This window comes from Centroberyx gerrardi, chromosome 8, assembly GCF_048128805.1.
Source record: "Centroberyx gerrardi isolate f3 chromosome 8, fCenGer3.hap1.cur.20231027, whole genome shotgun sequence".
Taxonomy (NCBI): domain Eukaryota; kingdom Metazoa; phylum Chordata; class Actinopteri; order Beryciformes; family Berycidae; genus Centroberyx; species Centroberyx gerrardi.
In genome coordinates, this window is record NC_136004.1 from 9,064,316 (window position 1) to 9,085,451 (window position 21,136).

The following is a 21,136-nucleotide window of genomic DNA, read 5'->3' on the forward strand; positions in this document are numbered from 1 at the left end:
CTGTAATCTTGTCAGTATTATACAGGCGTTTAAGACAGGATCAGGCTGTCACCACTGGCAGCACAATCCCCTTACCTGAGGCTCTGGGAGCTCGTAGAAGTCTGGATCCTGAGCTGTAATGCAAGCTACTGGAAAGCCCCACTTTTCAAACATGCCCACTCAAACCCCTTAGGTTTAGCCACTAATGCCTACACCCCATAACAACATACCTCACTCACTCACTCACTCACTCACTTGCACAATGTAAGAGAACGCTATAGAGAAAATCCATTAACATTAAAGATTTTTAGTCCTCTTCCTTATGGAGCTGTTTTTGCCTCGCTGGGGCCAGTCTGGTCCCTAAACAGGTGGAGCATCCGCAAAATAAAAATGCTGAGGCCGAGTTATTTTTGTCTGTGTCTAGGAAGTCCGGGAGATGGTGGCACCTGTTCTCAAGAGTTTCCAAGCCCAGGTGAGTCTCCTTCTCCCATGTCTTTGTATTTTCCAGATATATGAAACATTTACAGATTCTGCGGAATAAAAGCCCGCAGATTCATTAGGAAGTATTGAAGCCACTAAGTAGCTTTAGCGTTTGGATTGACGATTTCTTAAGCTTTCCTGTGCCACATTATAATTTCCTGATACAGGAGACAGCCCCTCTACGTTCAGCATTGCCCTCTCTACAGTAGAGATCACTCTGCCGCTGGGATGAATGATTTGATAGAGCGGGGCTAGGAATCCGTGGCATACTTTTCATGTTACTGCTCATCTGGTGCTTATTGACTGATGCCTTTTCTGTCAAAGTGAAGCAGCATCTATCTGCCATTAGATGATCAGATATCTGGCTTCTCATATTTTCTTGGCTGAGACAAGCCCTCATTTCCTGTTGTGATGGTGCATTCACCGTGCCCCCTCTGACGTCGCCATATTGAAAAAGTCATCTGATACCTACCAAGACTCTGCTCCAGCCATTAAACCAAGGTCATAAATCACATTTGTGAGCTGCGTTATGGTCCGCAAAGCAGAGGCTTATGGAAATGATACCACAAATATGTTTCCAGTCTCACTCTCCCCTCTAAACTCCCGTTCAGCGCTAACCTGAAAGCCATATCATCACTAAACATGAGAACACTCAGCCTGGATTGTTCAGTTCTCTTGGAGGTGATTATTGGCAACTTCTTTTTAATGGTTTATAATTGACTATGCCCAAGCAACCGTGTTCCTTGGCTGGAGCTATCACATTCAATACTGCACTCCGCAATACAAGGTTGATTTGTGTGCTAATTCAATTACTCTGACTGTAAAGTCGCACAAATATCAGAAGCACCCTTCCATATCTTTATTGTGCAAACAGGAACCCACAGGATTAATTTAAGGACTATTGATGTCTGACAACTGGGAGTCTAGAGATGTTTCATAGTAGATAAAGTAGATGGCTGATAATGAGCGATGATTTTTTTCCCCGCTGCAGGCCTCTCTTGGTACCAACGGTCTCTCTCATCTAACTTTCACAGGCTTATGTACTGTACATTGATAAGTAAGCCAACTTGCGGTGGAAAAGCCTCAACTATTTTTTGATCATGAGGAACTGCGAGCTATCCGGCACACCATAGTAATATAAATCCTCTGGTGTTTTCTGATACACTTTGACCTTATTGGTAATGTCAAACAGCTTGCGGAGGCTTGTGAACTTTACCCAGCGGTAGTCTGCGAGACCTCAGTGTAAGCTGTGGGACCTCGACCTGCTGCTGCAGGGGAAAATGTGCGGAGAAGGTGGAGTTGGATGTGCTTGTTTGGCTGTGTGTTTTGGGATAGACTAAAGCTCCCCCGCAGCTGCACCGTACAGGTGGTGAACGATAGAAAAGTCTGAGCGTGTGTGTGTGTGTGTGTGTGTGTGTGAGAGTGCGTGCATATATGTGAGAAAGAACTGGGTCCTTGCTTCCGCCCCCCCCAGTCCCCCCTCCACCTCCCCCAGTTCGGAGGCCCAGAGGAGCGCCTCATGGTATTTGGACCCTCATCATGCCACTTCTAAAGGAGAAGTCGGCTCCTTTGAAGTGTTTGCGACATGACAGGTTCTCTTTCTTTTCTTTTTCATTTCAATGTTCCCCACCCACTTTCCCTCTCTTCTCTCGTCCAATCTCGCCTTCTAATTATCGCTAACCAGGCGACTGATTAGAAACACGTTGCCGACCTAGTTTTTCTGAGGAGCTGGAGGAGGAGAAAGGGTTAATCCCAGAGCTGGTGGCTGTCATTGGTCGCTTCCCTCCTTCTTCTCCTCTTTTTCGTTCTGCTCTTCTCTTTCTTTCCCTGGAAGTTTGCTAATGAGGTCCCGTCAGAGCTGAGGAGAGGTGTTAATTTGGCCTTGTGAAGTAGGAAGGAGATTAAGGACAGTGAGGAGCTGAGTTTACGGCTTAAAATACACCGCTGTCCTTATTAATCCGCAGGGCCCTGGGAGACCGGCGTTTTTGGTTTTATAATGAACAGTGTCTTATAATGAAGGTAATTTTAATAAAAATTTACTGCGAAGAAGAGGAGATGGTACATGTCTCCATGGTCTCAGGCACACCTTTGGGGCTAAGAGATATGACAGTTATTTCTCAAATAACCGATCACTGGAGAGACAGGCCCGTCGGACCGCACCGTTCACACAACTTTCACACAAGCTCTCCCTGCCATCTGAACGTACAGAGAACAGTCTTCACCAAGTCGCACCAAGACTATGTGGGCTCCACAATGCAATTTACACCTCCCTCTCACTTTAGAGTGCAAACTCCCCTCAGGATAAACCTTTGTGAGGGGGAAAAAAACAGTGACAGATTTCTTGAATGTTTGTTGCCTCTTCTTCCTAGGGAGAGGCAGATTCCTCTCCGAACATCCGGATTCGGCCTGTATCATTCTGAATATCAGGCCCGAATTAACTAGTCATTCTATTTTTCTCCTCTCCTCTTGATGTCGTTTGGTGCTCTCAGAAAAAGAAAACAGCAGCATGGGTCCCTAATTACTGAAACTTGCTTTACAATGATAATCCGTGGAGTAATTTAGCGTGCACAATGAGAGTTGTGGTGCTTGCGCAGATGGAGATTCTGATAAATAGTTTGTAACGTGTAATTAGCAGCTCTGCCGGTTACATACCATTAACCCCTCAAGCTCAGGAATCATTATTGGCCCTCATTATCAGGCAGCAAGGTACAATCGAGCTGACTAGACATCAAAAACATCAAACAGCTATTAAAGCGCTGCCGACTGGGGGCCGGTGGACACCTGTTTATGAGTCTAACTGTGCCATTTCTTCCCCCGAGGTTGGGAAGTGATGATGTGGGGGAAGACAATGTTTTTATCTATGTTGTTGTTGCTTGTTTTCTAGGACTACCCCAGTAGAGGTATTTTGACTATACAGCAGCTTTCCAACTCCATGAAACTGATGAGAACGATTGCCTCAAAATGGCTGCTAGTTTACACCCATGTTGCATAGGATTGACTTCTCAGGTTCAGGTGAGGTAGAAAGGTGAAGCAACACAAAAGCAAAGCCAATGGAATTATACTTTAATGATTTTTACATCCTCTGAGATGGGGTATACATAACAGCAGAGAGTGACAGATATAGCAGAGAGACAGGGGGTGATATGCGGCAAAGTTGTGTGCCGGACACCCACCATCATAACGGTTGTTTGGATTGTCATATCCATTTACTTCTCATTAATCAGATACACATGCAGCAGCGGTTTCAACCCAAATGCAATCGTGTAAAACGTATCGCAGGCGATTCGGCCAGTGTCCTGGAGAATGAGACCAGGATGTGTGAGTGTTTTGCGAGACCTTGCCCTGAGCCCGCCACACCGCACAGCCTGCCATGCAGCGAGGTAGGCAAACACCGTCTTTGATCATCCATCGAGAGACGACCAGTCCTTCCTCCTTTTGATTAATTCCTGAAGGAAATGATAATTTCTCTTGAATGTATGAATATGTTATGAATAGTGGAATGAATCAAAGAGTAAAGGATGATAATTAATTACGGCGCTATGATAAAAAGGCTGTGGGTGTTATGACGCAAGCTTCCTCCGTGTCATTATGAGAGGCTCCGTAATTACCTTTCTGCACGAGCCAGCGCTCCTGGCGGTGCTGGCGGTGAGAGCGCCGCTCGCTGAGTGAGTCTAACGGTCATAAAGCTTTTCCCTGCCTAATTGTCTGAGGGGCTCTATGGCACTTTCATAGATGAGGGACTGCGCCGTTAGGAAAAATGCTCAGCGACGCTACCGCTTTTCCAGCTCAATGAAGACAGATCTTCATCATGGGCTAAACCTTGTGGTTATTAGGTGCAGATTGCCTGAGTGGATGGCTAACTTGGGAAGGTGGGGTTGAGAAAATCGTGCAGCACAGTCATACAATATCGTACAATAGGTGCTCCTAGGCTGGATACAGTATTAAAAGCAAGCTGGTGGTGATTTCTGTGTATACTGTACATTATAGCACTACTTCGGTGCATATAAACCAAATCCCTGTCTTACAGTTGCCTCTGAATATTCCCTTTGTGTTATTATTCATGCCGCACTGTATGTAAGAGGCATTTATGACATCCTTCTGCTTCTCTCACGCGCTCCCAGCCGCCCGTCCTCCCCTGCCTCCCCCCGGCTACGGCGAGACCGCTCCATACTGGGCTGCTGAGGTATCTCTAATGCCCGTCTCTAGCTCGGCTGTCTCAGGCTCATTGAGCAGCAGGCCAGGCCCAGGATCTCCAGGCCATTACCTATTCACAGCACGTCCAGGCCTCCAGCCTATTGTGGGGAACATAATGGGCTCCAGGGCCATGTAAACCTCCAGCTCTCTGCTCCTGGTTTATCACTCGTGTCCTCTTCATACTGAGGAGAGGGAAGGAAGGTGGGAGGCAGGGAAGGGGGGGGGAGTAGAGAGAGAGAGAGAGAGACGGAGCAGAAGGGTAGGGGTGTGAGGTTGTGAGGGTGCGAGGGGGTGTCATTGTACATTAGATAACACCCTCCCAGAGTCTTTTACCTCCTCTGCGTCTCCAGAGGTGGAGTGTCCTCGCCTGCTCGCCAGATCAATGCGGAACAGCTGCTTTCGACCCAAACCTGATGCACTCCTTACCGTTTCACTCTTTATTACTTTAAAGTTTACTTTTATCGATTCTGATTAGTCTAAGCAGAACAAGCTTACATCTGTGTCTGATTTCACCGAGCGGATATTGGATCAAACATTGCAACGTCGTTCATCTCGCCTCTCGCCTTGTCTCCCACAAGGAGCGCTGCAATCCTGCGGCTCTGCTAATGCTAAAGTCCATACATCGACAAGAGGACACATAATTGAAGACTTTTTTATTATTATTTTGATGGCATTTCTGCTTCTTGAGAGGCAGGCTCATTTAACTTTACAGGAGTCCCATTTTACATCAGAAAAACATTGATCAAAACATTTACATTTAGTGCCCTTTTTGGATTAAATAATTAATAATTTATTGACCCCTTTTTATGTAATAAACCATTTTAAGCCCTGAATGCAAAGATCAGAAATCTATGAGGAAAAAAAGCAGTTTTTCCATGTTGGGTCACATATTGTTATAAGCATATTATAAGCATTTTAGCACTTGATGAGCATACCATAACTCAAAATACTGGTATTTTTGCCTCCAATGTTTGCAAACATTATAAAAGTAAATGTTTTTTCCAGGCTAAAAATACATGTAAAACTCATGAATTCCTGCCAGATGCTGTCAGTCCATTGCTCAAAAGCTCAGACAGTCGACTTCAGTGTGAAATATCTTCAATCCGATAAATCACTGCGTAAACAAAACCAGTTGTTGGGCGACAGTGTTTCAACAGGGGCGCGCCATGCTGCAGCTCCAGATTGGGCCTTTTGAAGAAGTTTAATATATCTGACTGCCCTTGTTTGTTTCCTCTGTGGTGACTGATTGTTGTGATTCTACTGGGTGTTTTTATGCTGAGACGCCTCAACCTTTCCATCAGCCTTCCCTGTGTCAGTCTTATCCCTCCTCTGCTGTGCTGTGATCTGATGGTGTGTGTGTGTGTGTGTGCGTGTGCGTGTTGGCGTGTTTGTTTTCCTGTCCTGACTGATGCCCTGTCGGAGCGTCCCAGTTGGGTGTATTCATCATTATGGATGCGTGTTTAGAGCCAGGGATGCACACCAGGTAAAGAAGAGAGGGGGGGGATGTTATAAATAGGCACTTGGCTCTCTAGCCATGTGGAATTGATGAGTTTCAGCACATTCTGCTCTGCAGTGCCAGGTTTAATTTCTACCGTCCTGACAGCACAAACCTCAGAGCCCGGAGACGTCACGCCTGACTGCCGCTGCTGTGCAAATGTTAGCCATGTTTGAGGATGGACGCACGCATAGTGCTGCCTGCATAGTTCCTATTGGGCGTCCGACTAGCTATGCATCCGCCGCTCTAAACCCTTGTCACCTTAAGAGACAGGCAATCACATTCCCCTCCTGACCCCTCACCAAACAGGCACTCACCAGCACACAGTAACTAATCTAAGAGGCAGTTTCTAAGACCTAGCTCACCCCAGTCTAACATGGTCAACTACTTGTTATGAGACAGGTGAGAGCCTCCCTCCCCTCCACTCCTCCCTCCAGGCAGTCTAGTCAGAGAGCAGCAGCAGCAGCAGCAGCAGCAGCAGTAGCACCGTTCCTGAGATTCTCTGACTCCTGGCTCACTCTCAGCTGCTGGCAAGAGCACAGTCAAATTAGCCAATAAAAATGTGTGAAATCGGTGGCTCGGCGCCGGCGAGGACATGCCAGGAGAAATAAACATCAGCGCTCGTACAACCAGGAAAAACTCATGTGAGGAGGAAAAGGCGGAACGGGAGAGCTGCTCCGCCAATTCTACGGCACGATTCTCTGATTTCAGGCGCAGAATCAGAGGCGCGCGGACACAGTCAGAGAGTCGTTTCTCTGCTCCATCGAACACCGAGGCCCGGCCCGAGATCAAGCCAGTGGCAGCACAAGTCACAGAACATGAGCTTCTGTCAGAGGATACACAGCCCTCCTGTGTTGTGCTGGAGTGATTTAATTCCCTCTGTTCATCTGTGGTGTTCCCCCTCCACCGCAGCCTGGGAATACCAGTCTTCATTTCACATGATGCTGGGCTGTGAAGTTTAATTTCAGCAGAATCTAAACACGCTAATTAAATATCATAACTTTCTGAAGAAGGCTCTTGTAAAGGTACCTGAAATTTTAATTTAGACTTCAAAAGAGCGAAGACTTTAAAGCAAATCTATTGTTTTTCATTTAGACTTGCAATTTTCTTTTCTCTTCTCTGCACCGCAGTACGTAGTTATGATTGATCTGGTAATTAAAATATGCAGAGAAGGAAAAATATTAACTGCTCCTTTTTTCACTTTCTTTTTGTTTTAGAAAACAGCCGACACATTTTCCCTCTCTTTCCAGCACAGATAATTAAATTTTGCACATTGATGTTCTTTACACAGCATTCATCGGCCTCATTATTTTTCCATTTTCATCTTTCTGGTGAGAGATCGATAGATTGATAAAATGATGGAGCCTATCTTAAATAATGCAAGCAGAGAAAAGTTACACTTACTTTGCTGCTGGCTAAGTGTTTGAACTTTTATTCTTCATTCAAATTGTATTTAATATCCCATGAAGGTAGATCTCGCAATCTTACAGGCGAGGGTTAAATAATTTCTTTTCATTTTTGCTGTCCCTCTGCAAAAAAAAATGATGCAGCTTCTCCACAGTTTTAGTGGGCCTATATAGGATGATGCTTGTCAAGGCTAATATCCTAAATGATAAAGAAACTGGCAATTCAAAGAAAGACAGCGTAAAGTAGGCCAATTAGTACCTAGGGAACATTTTGCTAGAAGAGATAGCAGCTCCAAATGTCACATGCACGAACATTAGGACCGATTGTTTATAATGTGACCTGACAGTTTGGGTCTCTTTAATATGGGATTAACTACAATACTAATTAACATGTGGCTCTATTAAAACAAGCAGCTGCGAGAGGAGTAACACTCTTACCAGGAAGGAGAACAACTCTTCTGATGTACTCCCCACATTAAAGCACAGCTCCTTCCTCTACAAATCAAATGTGTTTTTGTCCTCTTTAGAGATCTGCTTGTTTTATTCTGATTTTCCATTGCAAGTGCGACGTCCTAAATCACACCCGCCGCCCTTAAATATCTAAGCCCATAGATCAGAGTGTTCTTTGCCTTTGTCACAAACAGATATATGTTTTAAAGTCCCACTGCAGGGCTCCGCTCTGTTTCATCAGAGACGTAAAGTGGCCGCGGTGGCCTGAGGAGAGTGTTAAACACATCCTCAATTAAAGCGAGGCAACTTTGCATCTCCTCGTGATTCCTCTGCAGTCCCTGTAATTGGGTCTCGGCGGATTAGCGGGAGAGCTCCAGCTCTCGTGGAGTGAAGGGCCCAGCCTGGAGTGGAGGGCCGAGGGGACAGCCAAAGGGAAAAGCTGCCGGACGCCAGGTCCTGGATGCTAGCAGCTGGCAGAAAGGCAGAGGAGTCAGCTGCGGCCAAATGGGACCGCCGGTGGAATCGAGGAGCTCGGCCACGCTTCGCTCCTCACAGATAGGCGCTGCCATTCAGTCAGGAAGAGACGTGGAGACGCATGAAGTCGCAACTCCCCGGGTGAAATTAGCTTATGTAGGGTTTTGGAGCACTGGGTTACTGTGATAGGATTATAATGATCATTAACAAATACATTGATAACTGGAATCTGGTATGTCACTAATCAGTGTAGAGATGCTGTACTTTTGAAAAAGTAGATAGGTTCATTTTTTTCTTAAAAAAACCCCAAAATATTTTGGACACTTACTCTTGACACACTGATGAGGTGAATCCAGGTAAAGGCCATTATCCCTTATTGAATTCCCTTATTAAATCTCTACCAATCACAACGGAGGAGATGTAGATAATAAAGAGGCAGATGACTTAGAGAAGGATTATGAAGCTTTGAGACAGTTGAGATGTGGATTGTGCAAAAAGTGCTGCAACTCAATATCATGAAGATGTCCCTAATATTTTATACATATTCAGTGTATGCTTGAAGTTAAAAAGACATGTTTGTTGTGAAACTAGCATTGTTTTGTACATCAAAACAAAAGATTTTATAAATCATGGTTGTATGCTAACTTAATTTAGACATAATGGTAATAAATAAACAAATAAATACATAAAAAATGGAATACATATTTTGTAGGCAAAGTCATCTAAAATAACTGAAAAGTAATCCTTGTACATTTCACGGTTACCTTCAAGACATCAAACCTTGTAGGCCTCCTTGTGATTGCATTGGGCTGTGTGTGTGTCTCTCAGCACACACACACTCGTGTGTGTTTGCGGATGTGTGTCTTCTTCCGAGGAGACATGTGAAGGACAGCCGAAGGTGCGTTGAGATCCAGTGATGGGCTTGTTTTATTACATCTCATATTGAGACCAATCTCTGTCCATTCACCTGAAGGACAGCCAGCTATTCCCTAACTAAATTAGCCAGCCGCTGTGGTGTGAGAGGGCCTCCACAGGCGCACAGCACCACGCTCACACACACACACACACACACACACACACACACACACAAACCACACACAGCCAGGTACTGTACAGGCAGTCACGCGATATGTATATTTTTTTCTACCCCTCCCTCTCTCTCTCTCTCTCTCTCTCTCTCTCGCTCTCTCTCATGCAAACACTCACAATCTTACAGTCCCTCTCTTGCTGTCCCTCTCTCTCTCTCTCTCTCTCTCACACACACTTCTTCTCTCTCTCTCTCTCTCTCTTTCTCTCTCTCTCACACACACACACACACACACACGAGCGCACTCTATTCTGTTGAAGGTGGTGGGCCTGGGGTAATTGCAGTCATTGTGGCAGGTTGCGTGTTTGTGCCCCTGTCAACGAGGCCTGCAGACCGCCGCCTTTTGGGACCGTGTGACACAGATCTCAGCAGACGCAGTCTAGCATGCCTGGCCATGGATACCACACTTAACTGTGTGTGTGTGTGTGTGTGTGTGCGCGCGCACCTTCACAATGAATCTATCCCTAATGTAGCAAATGCTTCAAGTTTTAGCCCAGAACACACTGCGGCTGGGAGGGTGAATGTACTCTTCATGCTCTCTCTTCCCTAATGAAATGTCTTTTGTAAAGTCTGTTTTTTTTTTTTTTCACTCACGGCGGATGTTCTAATGAGGCAGAGCCTGAAATAGCAGTGGGGCTAGCACTGCAGAACTATGACATCCCATGTGAGAACCTGCCCAAATCACAGTGGCTGCAGCCGTGCGTCAGGTTTCTTTATTTATAACCCGTACGGAATTGTCCTACACTCTGAGCATATGGAGGGTTATGTAACGCTCAGCATCCAATAGATACTCACTAAAGTCAGGTCCTATATATAAAGCTTGCTGAAGAGTTGTTTCTGAGGCTGCTCAGGATTGATTCAACGCTACTGAATTGTTTGCTTCGCAGTGGACGTAACAAAAAAGAATAATATTCTGAGGCGAAAGCATTTATTTTCAATAGCATTCCTGGCATTTCTTTTGAAAAGTATTAATCAATCAATTTTGACTGACATGATTTGATTGATGATTGATAGGATATGGATCTGGAAACGTGAACTCAGCACCAGTGCTAGCTGCTGTAGGCATCTCATTTGATTAGCCCTCATTCATTCAAATTGAAATGCCACCTCGCGCCTGTCGCGTTGTATATGAGTGATCAGGCGGGAAAGCTGGTCATTACAATCATGACATCAAATTTCTGGCAGCAGAGGTCAATCAGTGTACATTAACCAAACAGAGCTCATTTGTTTTACAGCTTTTAGTGGTGTGTTGGCACCGGCATACATGGGCTTTAGGCTGGCATCCAGCGGGCATGGAGGGGCTCCCAGCAGAGAGGGAGCAAGATGGGCCTTGGCCAGCCCTCTAACACAGGGATATGAAGGAGAGAGGGGGGGGGGGGGGGTTAATGTGCCCCCTTCCCCCAGTGTTCAACCAGTCAGCTGATTTATGCGGCTGAAATGGACTGCCTCACACCGGGCGCTCATAAATACCTAAAAGCCTCTAAATGTTCATCAGGTCACTGCCTGGAAGACTTTATGTACTAATCTGACACTTTTTTGTGCAGGATAATTTTGGGGAAATCTTGGCTCTCCCCTAAAAGCCACGACACTGTTTAACTTTTGGGTGTTAACACATCACACTGATGCACTAGTGCGTGTGCTGGTACATTGACAAATACACATACACACACACACACACACACACACACACACACACACACACACACACACAGAGTACAAAGATTACTCTTAACCCTCACCTGGTCCTAATTATAGTAGGTGACGGCACATTTCAGTGGCACTCTGGCGATCTGTCATCGACAGGCCCACTCCAGTCTGGCTGTGAAAGGGAGTGATATCTCTCTGTAAAATATGTATGACATCAAAAAGCCTTAAAGGTTATTACAAATTAATAATGAGTAGTGGGCCGAGAGCAGTAAAAAATAGCCCTCCCTTGGTGTCGTGTTTAAATGTTTAATTTAACATGCTCCAGTATAAATGTGGACTGCCTCCCAGCTGTATGAGCGTGGCCCAAGGCCTCGCCAGACTGTCAGCGGCCCGGAACGTACACACCGGACCACCAGACTCACATGTATTAAGATCGACATTCAGATTAGACTGATTCATTCAGACATGAGTGATCATCCATCTGGAGCCATCAACGTTATCTTGAAAAGGCGCTGCGCTTCTGTCTGCGCGCCTCTAACAGCATACAGAATTATAAAAGCACTAAAGGAAGCAGTTTTACTCGCATCAAGCACAAATTCTCTGTAGGCTCCGAGACACAGAAAAGCTCTTTCTGAGTGTTTCTCTGAAGCAAGTCGAATCATTGGCCCTGAACCCCCCTCGCAGTAATGTCTGAAGACACTGTACAAAATTGCCTTGTTTATGCCTGTAATGTAAGCTGTCTGTTCCGGTGTCGCTCATTCTCTGTGGAACCGACGACGGTGGCAGCCGAGTCTGGAGTGAATTTGCCGGGCGACTACCTGGGAAACATCAACAGTCATTAATTATGTAAAACTCTCCTCACAGTGGGAGCAGGGAGAGCTGCATACAACTGCAGCGCCCGCTCCTATTAGACTCAATGTACTCTACAATGAGCCCCCACTGCCTGGGGGCGTGGAGGGATTATCAGCCTACCACCACGACCCCCCGTGGAAAGACACACACGCATGCATGCACACATGCGAACACACACACACACACGCGCGCGCAAGGTGCCGTTTTATTAAGTTCTGCACAAATGTATGCTTGTGTTTAGCTGAGCAGGAGAATGAGAGGAGTCTCTGTGCTGTCTCTCCTCCCTAGTCGCCCCATCATTCACTTCTCTCCTCTGCAGGTCCTGTTAGGGGTTTTTTCTCTCTCTCTCTCTCTCTCTCCACAGCAATTGTCTGCTTTCCGGCATTCTCGGTACAATGAATGAAACAGGCAAATCTGACAGGACAAATGATATGCCATGTTGGTCGGGAACGCCGGGAAAGGGGCTGTTTCATTGTTGATAGTGCTGCCACCAACGCCGCCCTGGTCTCCGGTACTTGGAACAAAATTACCCCAGCGCCGTCTTATATAGGCCTACCTGAGATCTTCCTCCGAGCACTGCGATTGACAGCGGCAGATTTATCAAGGAAATAATAGACCTAATTTCTGCACCATGTGTTTCCAATCCATCTTCCGTTAGCTGCAGACGAGGACTGTTTGGCAGACTTCAAGTCGTCTTCGCGGCGTTCGCCGTCTCCGTCAGCTGCGCTCCTCCAGCCGCGGTTCAAGGCTCGTTCATCAGCACTGCTCTTTTTAGTGGATGCGGCTTTGGCATGATGTTCCTCCATGCTGAAACAAAGGCAGCGCTGACACCTGTAATTAATTAGGCTATTATGCATTCCGCAATGATAATTGCCTCACTGGAAAGTCACCAGCCTTCTAAGAGGGAGAGAGAGGAGAGGTGGATGGAGAGCGCTATCCATCATAGTGGAACGCTCTCTCTCTCTCTCTCTCTCTCTCTCTCTCTCTCTCTCTCTCTCTCTCTCTCTCTCTCTCTCTCTCTCTCTCTCTCTCTCTCTCTCTCTCTCTCTCTCTCTCTCTCTCTCTCTCTCTCTCTCTCTCTCTCTCTCTCTCTCTCTCTCTCTCTCCCTCCCTCCCTCCCTCCCTCCCTCCCTCTCTCTGTGTCATGCTGTCTCACCTTGACTAGTGTAGGCAGGGCTAGAGAAACACTGTCAACATGTGTCTGAGGGCGAGATATGCAGCTGTGCCTCCCCCTTGCCAGCGCTGCTCCACCAGCGGCCTGCCAGGGTCCATCCACTCCAGGGCTTTGGCTCACATTGGCACAGTTACCCATGACACCCCATCTGTTGTAGCTTTGTTCACTAGGGCAGTGCAGCGCCGGGATAATGGGGGCACTTTATTTTTATAATTAGCCCTTACCTACACCTCTCCTCGCCGCTCTCCTCTTAACAAGTCCTCCCAGCACCGACATCCAGCCCAGGTGCACTTGTTCCTACTTCTCACAACCCTCCCTTTCAATACATCATCCGTGCCTTCATCTTGGCCTCAGCACACCCCCTGCTCCCTCCCATCACGCTATGATAGATACGTGCTTGTTCTCAGCAGACGCACGTTCCTCAAGGTTTAGGTCATCCGCTGCATCAAACATTTGAAAGCGCTAGCTCAAAGAAAATGACAACTCCTGTCTTTTGAACTACAAAGACGTTCAGAAAAGATTTGTTTTCCTCCCTCCGTTTGTCTCTCCCCGGCTCCTGACTCGACTTTGCGGTGACTTTGAGGTGTTAACGCCGAGGCTGTTTTTTTTTTTTTTCCTAGTGTTTTTTTTTTTTTTTTTTTTGTCGCGAGGGCGGGGCAGCTCGGCAGATCCGCTGCCTGTCGGGGGTGCGATGGCGGCGAGGGGGACCCAGAAGGCACCTGCAGCATGGCAGAGACAGCAGGCCCTTTGATCTGGGTTTAATGTCGTGCCGTGTTCTGTCTCGCACGCTGCTCAGTGTGCCACGTCCATCAGGATTACCTCGACTCCACCTTGATCTGTGGAGATCTGCTCACTTCTCAGCCTGGGTCATTACCTACACTTTGCACCGGAGCTTCAGCCCGAGGGCTCGCTCGCTGTGTCTCGCCTCATATTCAAGTCCGACGCCTTATGTAATACTTCCTGACGTCCCCTTTTTTTGTTGTGTTTAATGCTATAATAGCTGTAAATAACATAATATGAAAATCAATTGTCTTCTGTGGATTTAAGCCACAAAAACTATGATTTTTCTGTAATAATTGCAGTGACCAAACGTAGGTGGAATAGTATTCAACAAAAGTCTAGCTATGCCTATCGATTGCCTTGATTCCCTTATTAAATTTTTTATCTGTTTTTATCCATCTGCTGCTGTGTGACCGCCAAAGGTTCTACTCTATTCTACTCTAATTCCATTCAGCACGTGAATCAAGTTGTTTTGCCAGTCTGCGAATTCGTCGCCACATCGCTGCGGCACGCGTTCACATCAGGATCTGGTACAGAGGTACAGAGGAATATTGGTGTGGTCAGCTTTGGTCATTTGTTTGACTGAGAGAGACGGCAGCAGGGGGGGGGGCGTCGGTCCGCTGTGAGCGTGGCGCGTTGAGTGACAGGCGCTGCTGATTGGAATTGACGTGGCGACGAGATGTGTGTCAGCGCTCTGACTGCTCATCTCACCGGGCATCCAGAGACGGCCGCGGCCACAGCCATGCTGCTACCACCGCTCCGAGATGGGTGTCACCACGAATAAATCTGCCCTCCAATGCAGTCTCCTCGTGTGTGTCTGTGTGAGTGGGAATTTATGCGTGTGTTTGCATGCACGCTTCCAAGTTCAAGTGTGTGTGTGTGTGTGTGTGTGTGTGTGTGTGTGTGGGTGTACACGGGTCCCTCATCGTCCAGACTGTATAGCGGCAGTGTTTACCTCTGTCCCTCTCCTCCGCCCACTCATCAGTCACTCCACACCGACTCATCATCTCTCTCCTCTCGCCTCTCCTCTGAACCCACACTCAAGGCAAAACAAACGCCGGTGGTGACAGTTGCGGAAGGGCTGGGTGGTACGGCTAAAATATCATTCTGATATTTTTCTTGCTCCTGAGGGAAAAACGATATTTGGTGTTATTTGCTTTTTTAACAATACAGATTAGAGGGAATGGAAAGTACATGATTCCTGGATAGCAACCAATGAGTTAAAACAGGTTTCTGGAATATTCAGGATAAACACATCATTAACCCAATGTATTGTCAAGAAGAAGAGATCCAGTCTACTATGTTGCTACCTGGGTTAGCTGTCTTTCAGTATCATAGTAGCCTGTTAGCCAAAATGTTTCGTAAGCATTGCCCAAACGTAATAAATTCCAAACCTGATACACAAACAACTGCTGCTAAAATATTCGCACTAAGCCCACCTCATACCAGACGAGGGAGCTCAACATGAGGTGAGGAAACGTCGTTTGACTGATAGTGACTGACCTGAATTTGGCTTCTGGTGAACAGGTCTTTTGCCATAGGAAAAATAACTCGCCTTCTTACACACATTGATTCCAGTTACATTATTCAGTTTACATTATAACAATTTCACATCACCTCTTTTCTATACATATTTGTCTTCTCTCTGCAGAAGGGAGGGAATGAGTGTCGAGTCTCTCGCAGACAGATGATGTAAAACACTACCATTAAAGGACTCAAGGGGTCGCCAAAGTCATCAAGTTTCAAATTCTACTGGCAGCAGCTTTAATTATAGCGTCCTCATCCGACTCCAAGTCAAAATTGGACCAGTGGTACCTGAGATGTCTTGTTTGAATTAAAAAAAATTTACCTTTAAATATATCATCCCCATCAGGCCCACAAGTGCAATTTTTTAATGCTGGAACACAGTGCGAAGATGCATGATCCGTCCAAGTTTTGTCAAAATCAGACCGGTGGTGTCTGAGATATCACCAGACTAAATTTGCAGATAAAGAAACTATCAGGCAGAGGTTTTAACTCTAGGAGGTCCAGTGGATTTGGGGGTCTAAGAGAATGCCAATGAGCTGTCAATTGAAGGCGGTAAATGTATTAATAAGCATTGTGTGATTTTGAAAATCAAAACTTTAGTTTTTACAGAAAGTACATAAGAGGGACATTTTGAAAGCTGAGATGTTTCAATTCTAGAATTCAGAACACTCGGCAGTTAACTCGGCTTGGCCTTTCTAGTATCAGTTCTAGTGTCATAAAATTACAATAACATATCATAGATGAGGGTATGACAAAAATCCATACCTGTGTGCCTCATTGTTGATGTACCTTAAGACATTTAGCACTGCCCAGCTCTAGATTGGCAGTTTAGCCAGGCATTACTGTAGAGCACTCACCATATTTTGCCATATTTTCTCAACACTTAAGACCCTCGGACGATCCTTCTGGAGGGCGTTGTGACAAGCAGTGTTGTGGTGGTGGGCTTCCTACTGTTTTGTTCTAATAAGCATGGAGCGGGACCGGGGTTGTTGTGACATCCTGTCAGCCTGTGGGCTGGACTGGCGCTCAGTGAGCAGCACAGTAGGATGGACTCCTATGATTGTGCACTGACCTTTGCATCATGGGGAAGATGACAGGTAATTTAGAGGCCTCTGGGACTGTGGACCCATACATTCGCTGTCCCCAAACCACCAATAGCAGCAACTACATTCTCCTTGAGATGGAAATACACCGCAATGCATCCACGCACACTCTATATATAAATAACACATGCACGAACACACGTGCACAACCAGACATAAGCACACATGCACACATGATATCACACATCCAAGGCACACACAAGCACAGACGCACATGCAGAAACATGCGTCCAAGCACACACACGCGTGCGCACACACACGCGTGCGCAGTGCGAGCTCAGTTTTGACACCCACCCAACACCCCCACCATCATCACACACTCTAATCACCTGCATCATCACACAACCCATCCTCAAACGCCCAAATCACAGGAGGTGGCAAACTGGTAAGGCTGAGGGGGAAAAACGATGATTTAGAGTGATAATTGCATAATCACCAGTTGTGATAATTGTAATTGATGACTGCATAATTGCTAATTGCACTCTTTATGGGAACCTCTCTTTCCCGTTGTCTCTCTCTCTCTCTTTCTATCTGTAGCTCAGTAGCCCTTCACTCTATTTCCTCCTCTCCCACTTCATTTGAGAATTGTCCTTCCCCTCCTCTTCATTTATTTTGCTCTCTTCAACACATGCTCGCTTGCTCGCTGTCTCACACGTACGCAAACACACGCACACACACTCAGATACACAGAGACTAGCGGGTGCTGCAAGTATTCTCAAAGGCTTATCAGTAAGTATTTCCCAGCAGCCTTGTCCCAGAGGCTGTGCTCTGCCCACTCTGTTCCTGCGTGAAGAGTTATGGAGGACCGCTAACAGGTTTCCTTCGTCTCTCTCTCTCTCTCTCGCCACTCTGCCCTAGGCTTTACTCCTGCTTGTAAAATCAACCTGCGGCCAGACCCATCCCCTCGGTAGCCATATCCTTTATCACCAAACGGGTGAAAACAAAGAACGGGCTGCGAGCCGCGCAGCCCACGCCAGAGCCATACCTTCACCGCGCTGCAGCCAAAAAACAGAGAATAGACTCGCGAGGCGTAGCCCTCGCTGAGAGCCGTACCTCTCCGTGCTACAGCCCTACCTGCTAGCGTGAGTCTTTGGCTCTGAAATCCCATGCGCTTGGCTGGAGGTGGATTAGCATGGAGATGAAGATGACTCCCTGATCAGCCTCACATTATGCACGACACCTCCGAGTGCTTTGATGATGGCGGGGGGGTTGGGGTGGGTGGGGATAGGGGGCTGGGGGGAAGGGGGGGGGGGGGGGGTGTCTATACGCATAGCAGGCACTAACGTGAGAAGGTATCAGGCAGGCGTGTGATTGATGTCTCTGCTAGCGTCTGTAGGCAGGTTAATGGTGTGATTGTGGAGGTAATCTCCGTGTTCTCTCGTTAAAGGATGATGGAGGGCCGGGAGACCCCGCGCGTCTCTGGAAGATGGAGCCTGTTGCCTTCACAGGATCCCAGGCTTTTTACATATGCAGTCGAGAGCCTCATTTGATGTATATGCTTCAGAGGAAGCCGGGGCCAGCCAGCAGACTGTCAGTGAAAAGTTGATGACTAGCGGCGGGTTCAGCCACCCCGCTGTAGTGGCCATGTAGTTCAGCCATAAGCTCAGGTTGATAATAGTTTGTCTGGGTGTCACAAAGTGCTACTGGAGCAGGGCTTCGCTCACTGTCACACCGAAGAGCGGAGGTCCATTATTGCCTAGTGGTGACACCGAAAATGGGCTTAGCTTCACAAAGCCGCTGCTCTTCCCGGTGAAAATGAGACAAACAGAAAGCATCACGCGTCTCAGCAGTGGGCATGAACCAAACCTTAGCCGAGCCAACACTAGCACTAGTTGTCATAGATTTTGAGGCACTCGTACCCACATATGACACAGTAAACATTATTTGGCGATTAGGGCTTCAGGTGTTTACAGGGGCAGGATTCACGCTGTTTGCGATCCAACAAAGCCGATGTCGACGTCATGTCCTGGAAGGAGAGGGAGGGGGATGGGGTTAGGCTGGGGGGTTTAGGGTGGGGGTGGGGGGGTTAAAGGAGGGTTATAGCTGAGTGAAACAACAGCATAACGTAGCAGGGAGTTGGCTGAGAGCTGCAGACTATTGCATCTGTATTGATTGGGCTCCAGCCTTTTCCATTTTCCATGAACTCCTCTGAGCTGCTCCAAGTGGGAGTGATGGGGGGGGGATTTGCTTGATCTTTATGATATTTCTTTAAACATGATGCTGTCGTTATGCCTCCCCAGGGAATGCGCCAGCCATTTCCAGTAAATCAAAGGCTCTCCGTTCCCTCGCTGTTTTCCACACACCTTATTTATAACCCCGCTAAACAGCACCCCCACCCCCTCCCCCACCACCACCACCACCATTCTCATAAGTGTTTTTTCGGCCCTTGCACGAAATGATGTTTTTGAAGTGCAGCCGTAGCGATAAAGAGCCAGCCCGGCTCAGCCGTACCGTGTACTTGACCCTTCTCTGCGGAGTCCATTGAGCCGATCCGACAGAGGCTGTAATCAACAGTGACAGAAATGACATAGACAATAGATGACAATAATTTGAATTCCGTCTGCTCTTGGAGTGGGGGGTCATTTGGACGAGCCTGATCTGATTTACCGTCGCAGAGCAGAGGACGTCGAGAGGCGGCCACTGGCGTCCTCTGACTTACAAATAGGGCCGAGGCCTTAGCGGGAGCTGGGAGCAGGGTAACCCACATATCCACTAGTGCAGGTGCCCTCTCCATGGGGCCAGGTGGTGGCTAATTCCCTTTCTTTGTCCCTCCTAATGAATCGTTAATTGGTTTGCATCGCCTGTGGAGCCGGGGATAGCAGGTGCCGAGTGCTGCTGGTGATGGAGGCCACTGTCACTGGCGAGTCTCCTAGCGCACGCCGGCACCTACATTTAACAGGCCAAATGTCACCTCGCAACATGCAGCAGCTTGGCAGTTAAACAGGACGGATATGGGCTTACTGTATGCCTCGCTTCTGCTGTTGTCCCTGCTTATGCACAAGCAGTGCCCTTGAGTTGCTTAGTCTATGCATAGACTATGAACTGTACAGGATTTCTCTATTATAGATATACTGTATATCTACAAGGGATGCAGGAATGTTTGTTACATTTATTGTCAGGGTGCCCTCCTTTGCTCTTTGCTCTTGTTACTATTGGTTCCTCGTAATGTGGGTGATCTAAGATTTTAAGCTTGTTCCACTCCAGATAAGAGAACTAAATGCCTAAAATGTAAATGTGCTGTGCATTGTGAGTTAGACATGTGCCAGGATTATACCAGTAGATGTTTGCGTTAATGGCGTCTTCTCCCCTGCAGGTGGTTGCTCTGAACAAGCGCAGTAAGGAGGCCGAGTCGGCGTTCCTGGGAATCTACAAGCAGCTTATCGAGGCCCCAGGTGAGTCTCCCACCAAGACTAGAGATGTGCATCTTCGCAAACAACAACAGCAGCATCGTAAACACCGCGCGCGCACATTACTTCTAGAATTATCTTTCCCCCTTCAAAGATCACTCTTTCAATTTCAGATCAATTTCACATCATACCTATACCAATATCACTGGACCGGCCTTCCGAGCGCACGCACACAAGACACACGTATGTACGTACTGACACACACAAACGGAAAAGTAATTTTCTTTCCATAGATAGATATGGTGCAATAGCACATGGATATGAGACACATAAGACCCTATACCCTGTGGCTCTTATCTATTTTTCAAAGTCTATGCTCTCAGAGTGGTTTCCAAAACTCTGCGTGAGGCCACTTCAAAACCCAGCGCTGGTCCTTGAGTGTAGCCTGGCTGAGGAGCGAACACATCCTTGTGGGGCTCTGCTGTTGATTGTGGAGGGCCAATTAAAATCCCAACTGAAGCCGGGCTTGGTGTGGAACGTAGGCCTGATGAGGCCAGTAGGGGAAAAGAGAGAGAGGGAAAGAGAGTGAGTTAGAGAGGAGGAAAGACACATTGTGTGTTTATTCAGCTCTTATTTGGTGCCAGGGCACATGTACTGTATTGCTCTTTGTTGCGGGAGACGGGAGCAAAACGCAGCCCAATCTCAGTCTAGATCAGAGGAACACTTGTGGCAGGAGTAGAGAATGCTGTTTACAGATTCAATGAATACAAGATAAAAGTCTGTGTCAGAGAAATAGCGACGGCGGCAACTGACTTTTAAAGGTCTCCATTTTTCCTTGAAGTCCCCTGCTTGATATTGCGCCACCACACACACACACACACACACGTACACAGGCACACACACACGCACACACTTTGAATGGAGTTATTTCCTTGATAAGAAATACCTTTCTTTGAAGATGTATTCAGTTTGATTTCCTGACCTATACCGTCTCATTTCAAGGGCTTAATTGAAGCCTTGTGGGCTATATTTTGTCATGAACCCTTCTCATGTGGAGAATAGAGTCAACTAAGGGTGGTTCTGTGCAAGAACAAAGACTTGAACAAGACAGGCCATTGACACCTTACATCAACCTTATGCA

At 47.0% G+C, this 21,136-nt stretch overlaps 1 protein-coding gene across 1 annotated transcript in view; it reads left to right on the plus strand.

Annotated features, from left to right (window-relative positions):
- The window catches only part of cux2b (cut-like homeobox 2b), a 74,190-nt gene that overhangs the window by 33,282 nt on the left and 19,772 nt on the right, over nucleotides 1–21,136 (plus strand). Inside the window, exons 3-4 of the mRNA XM_071922196.2 lie at nucleotides 404–451; nucleotides 19,962–20,040. Of these exons, the coding sequence (XP_071778297.2) occupies nucleotides 404–451; nucleotides 19,962–20,040 (127 nt within the window). The remainder of the gene's footprint in view (nucleotides 1–403; nucleotides 452–19,961; nucleotides 20,041–21,136) is intronic.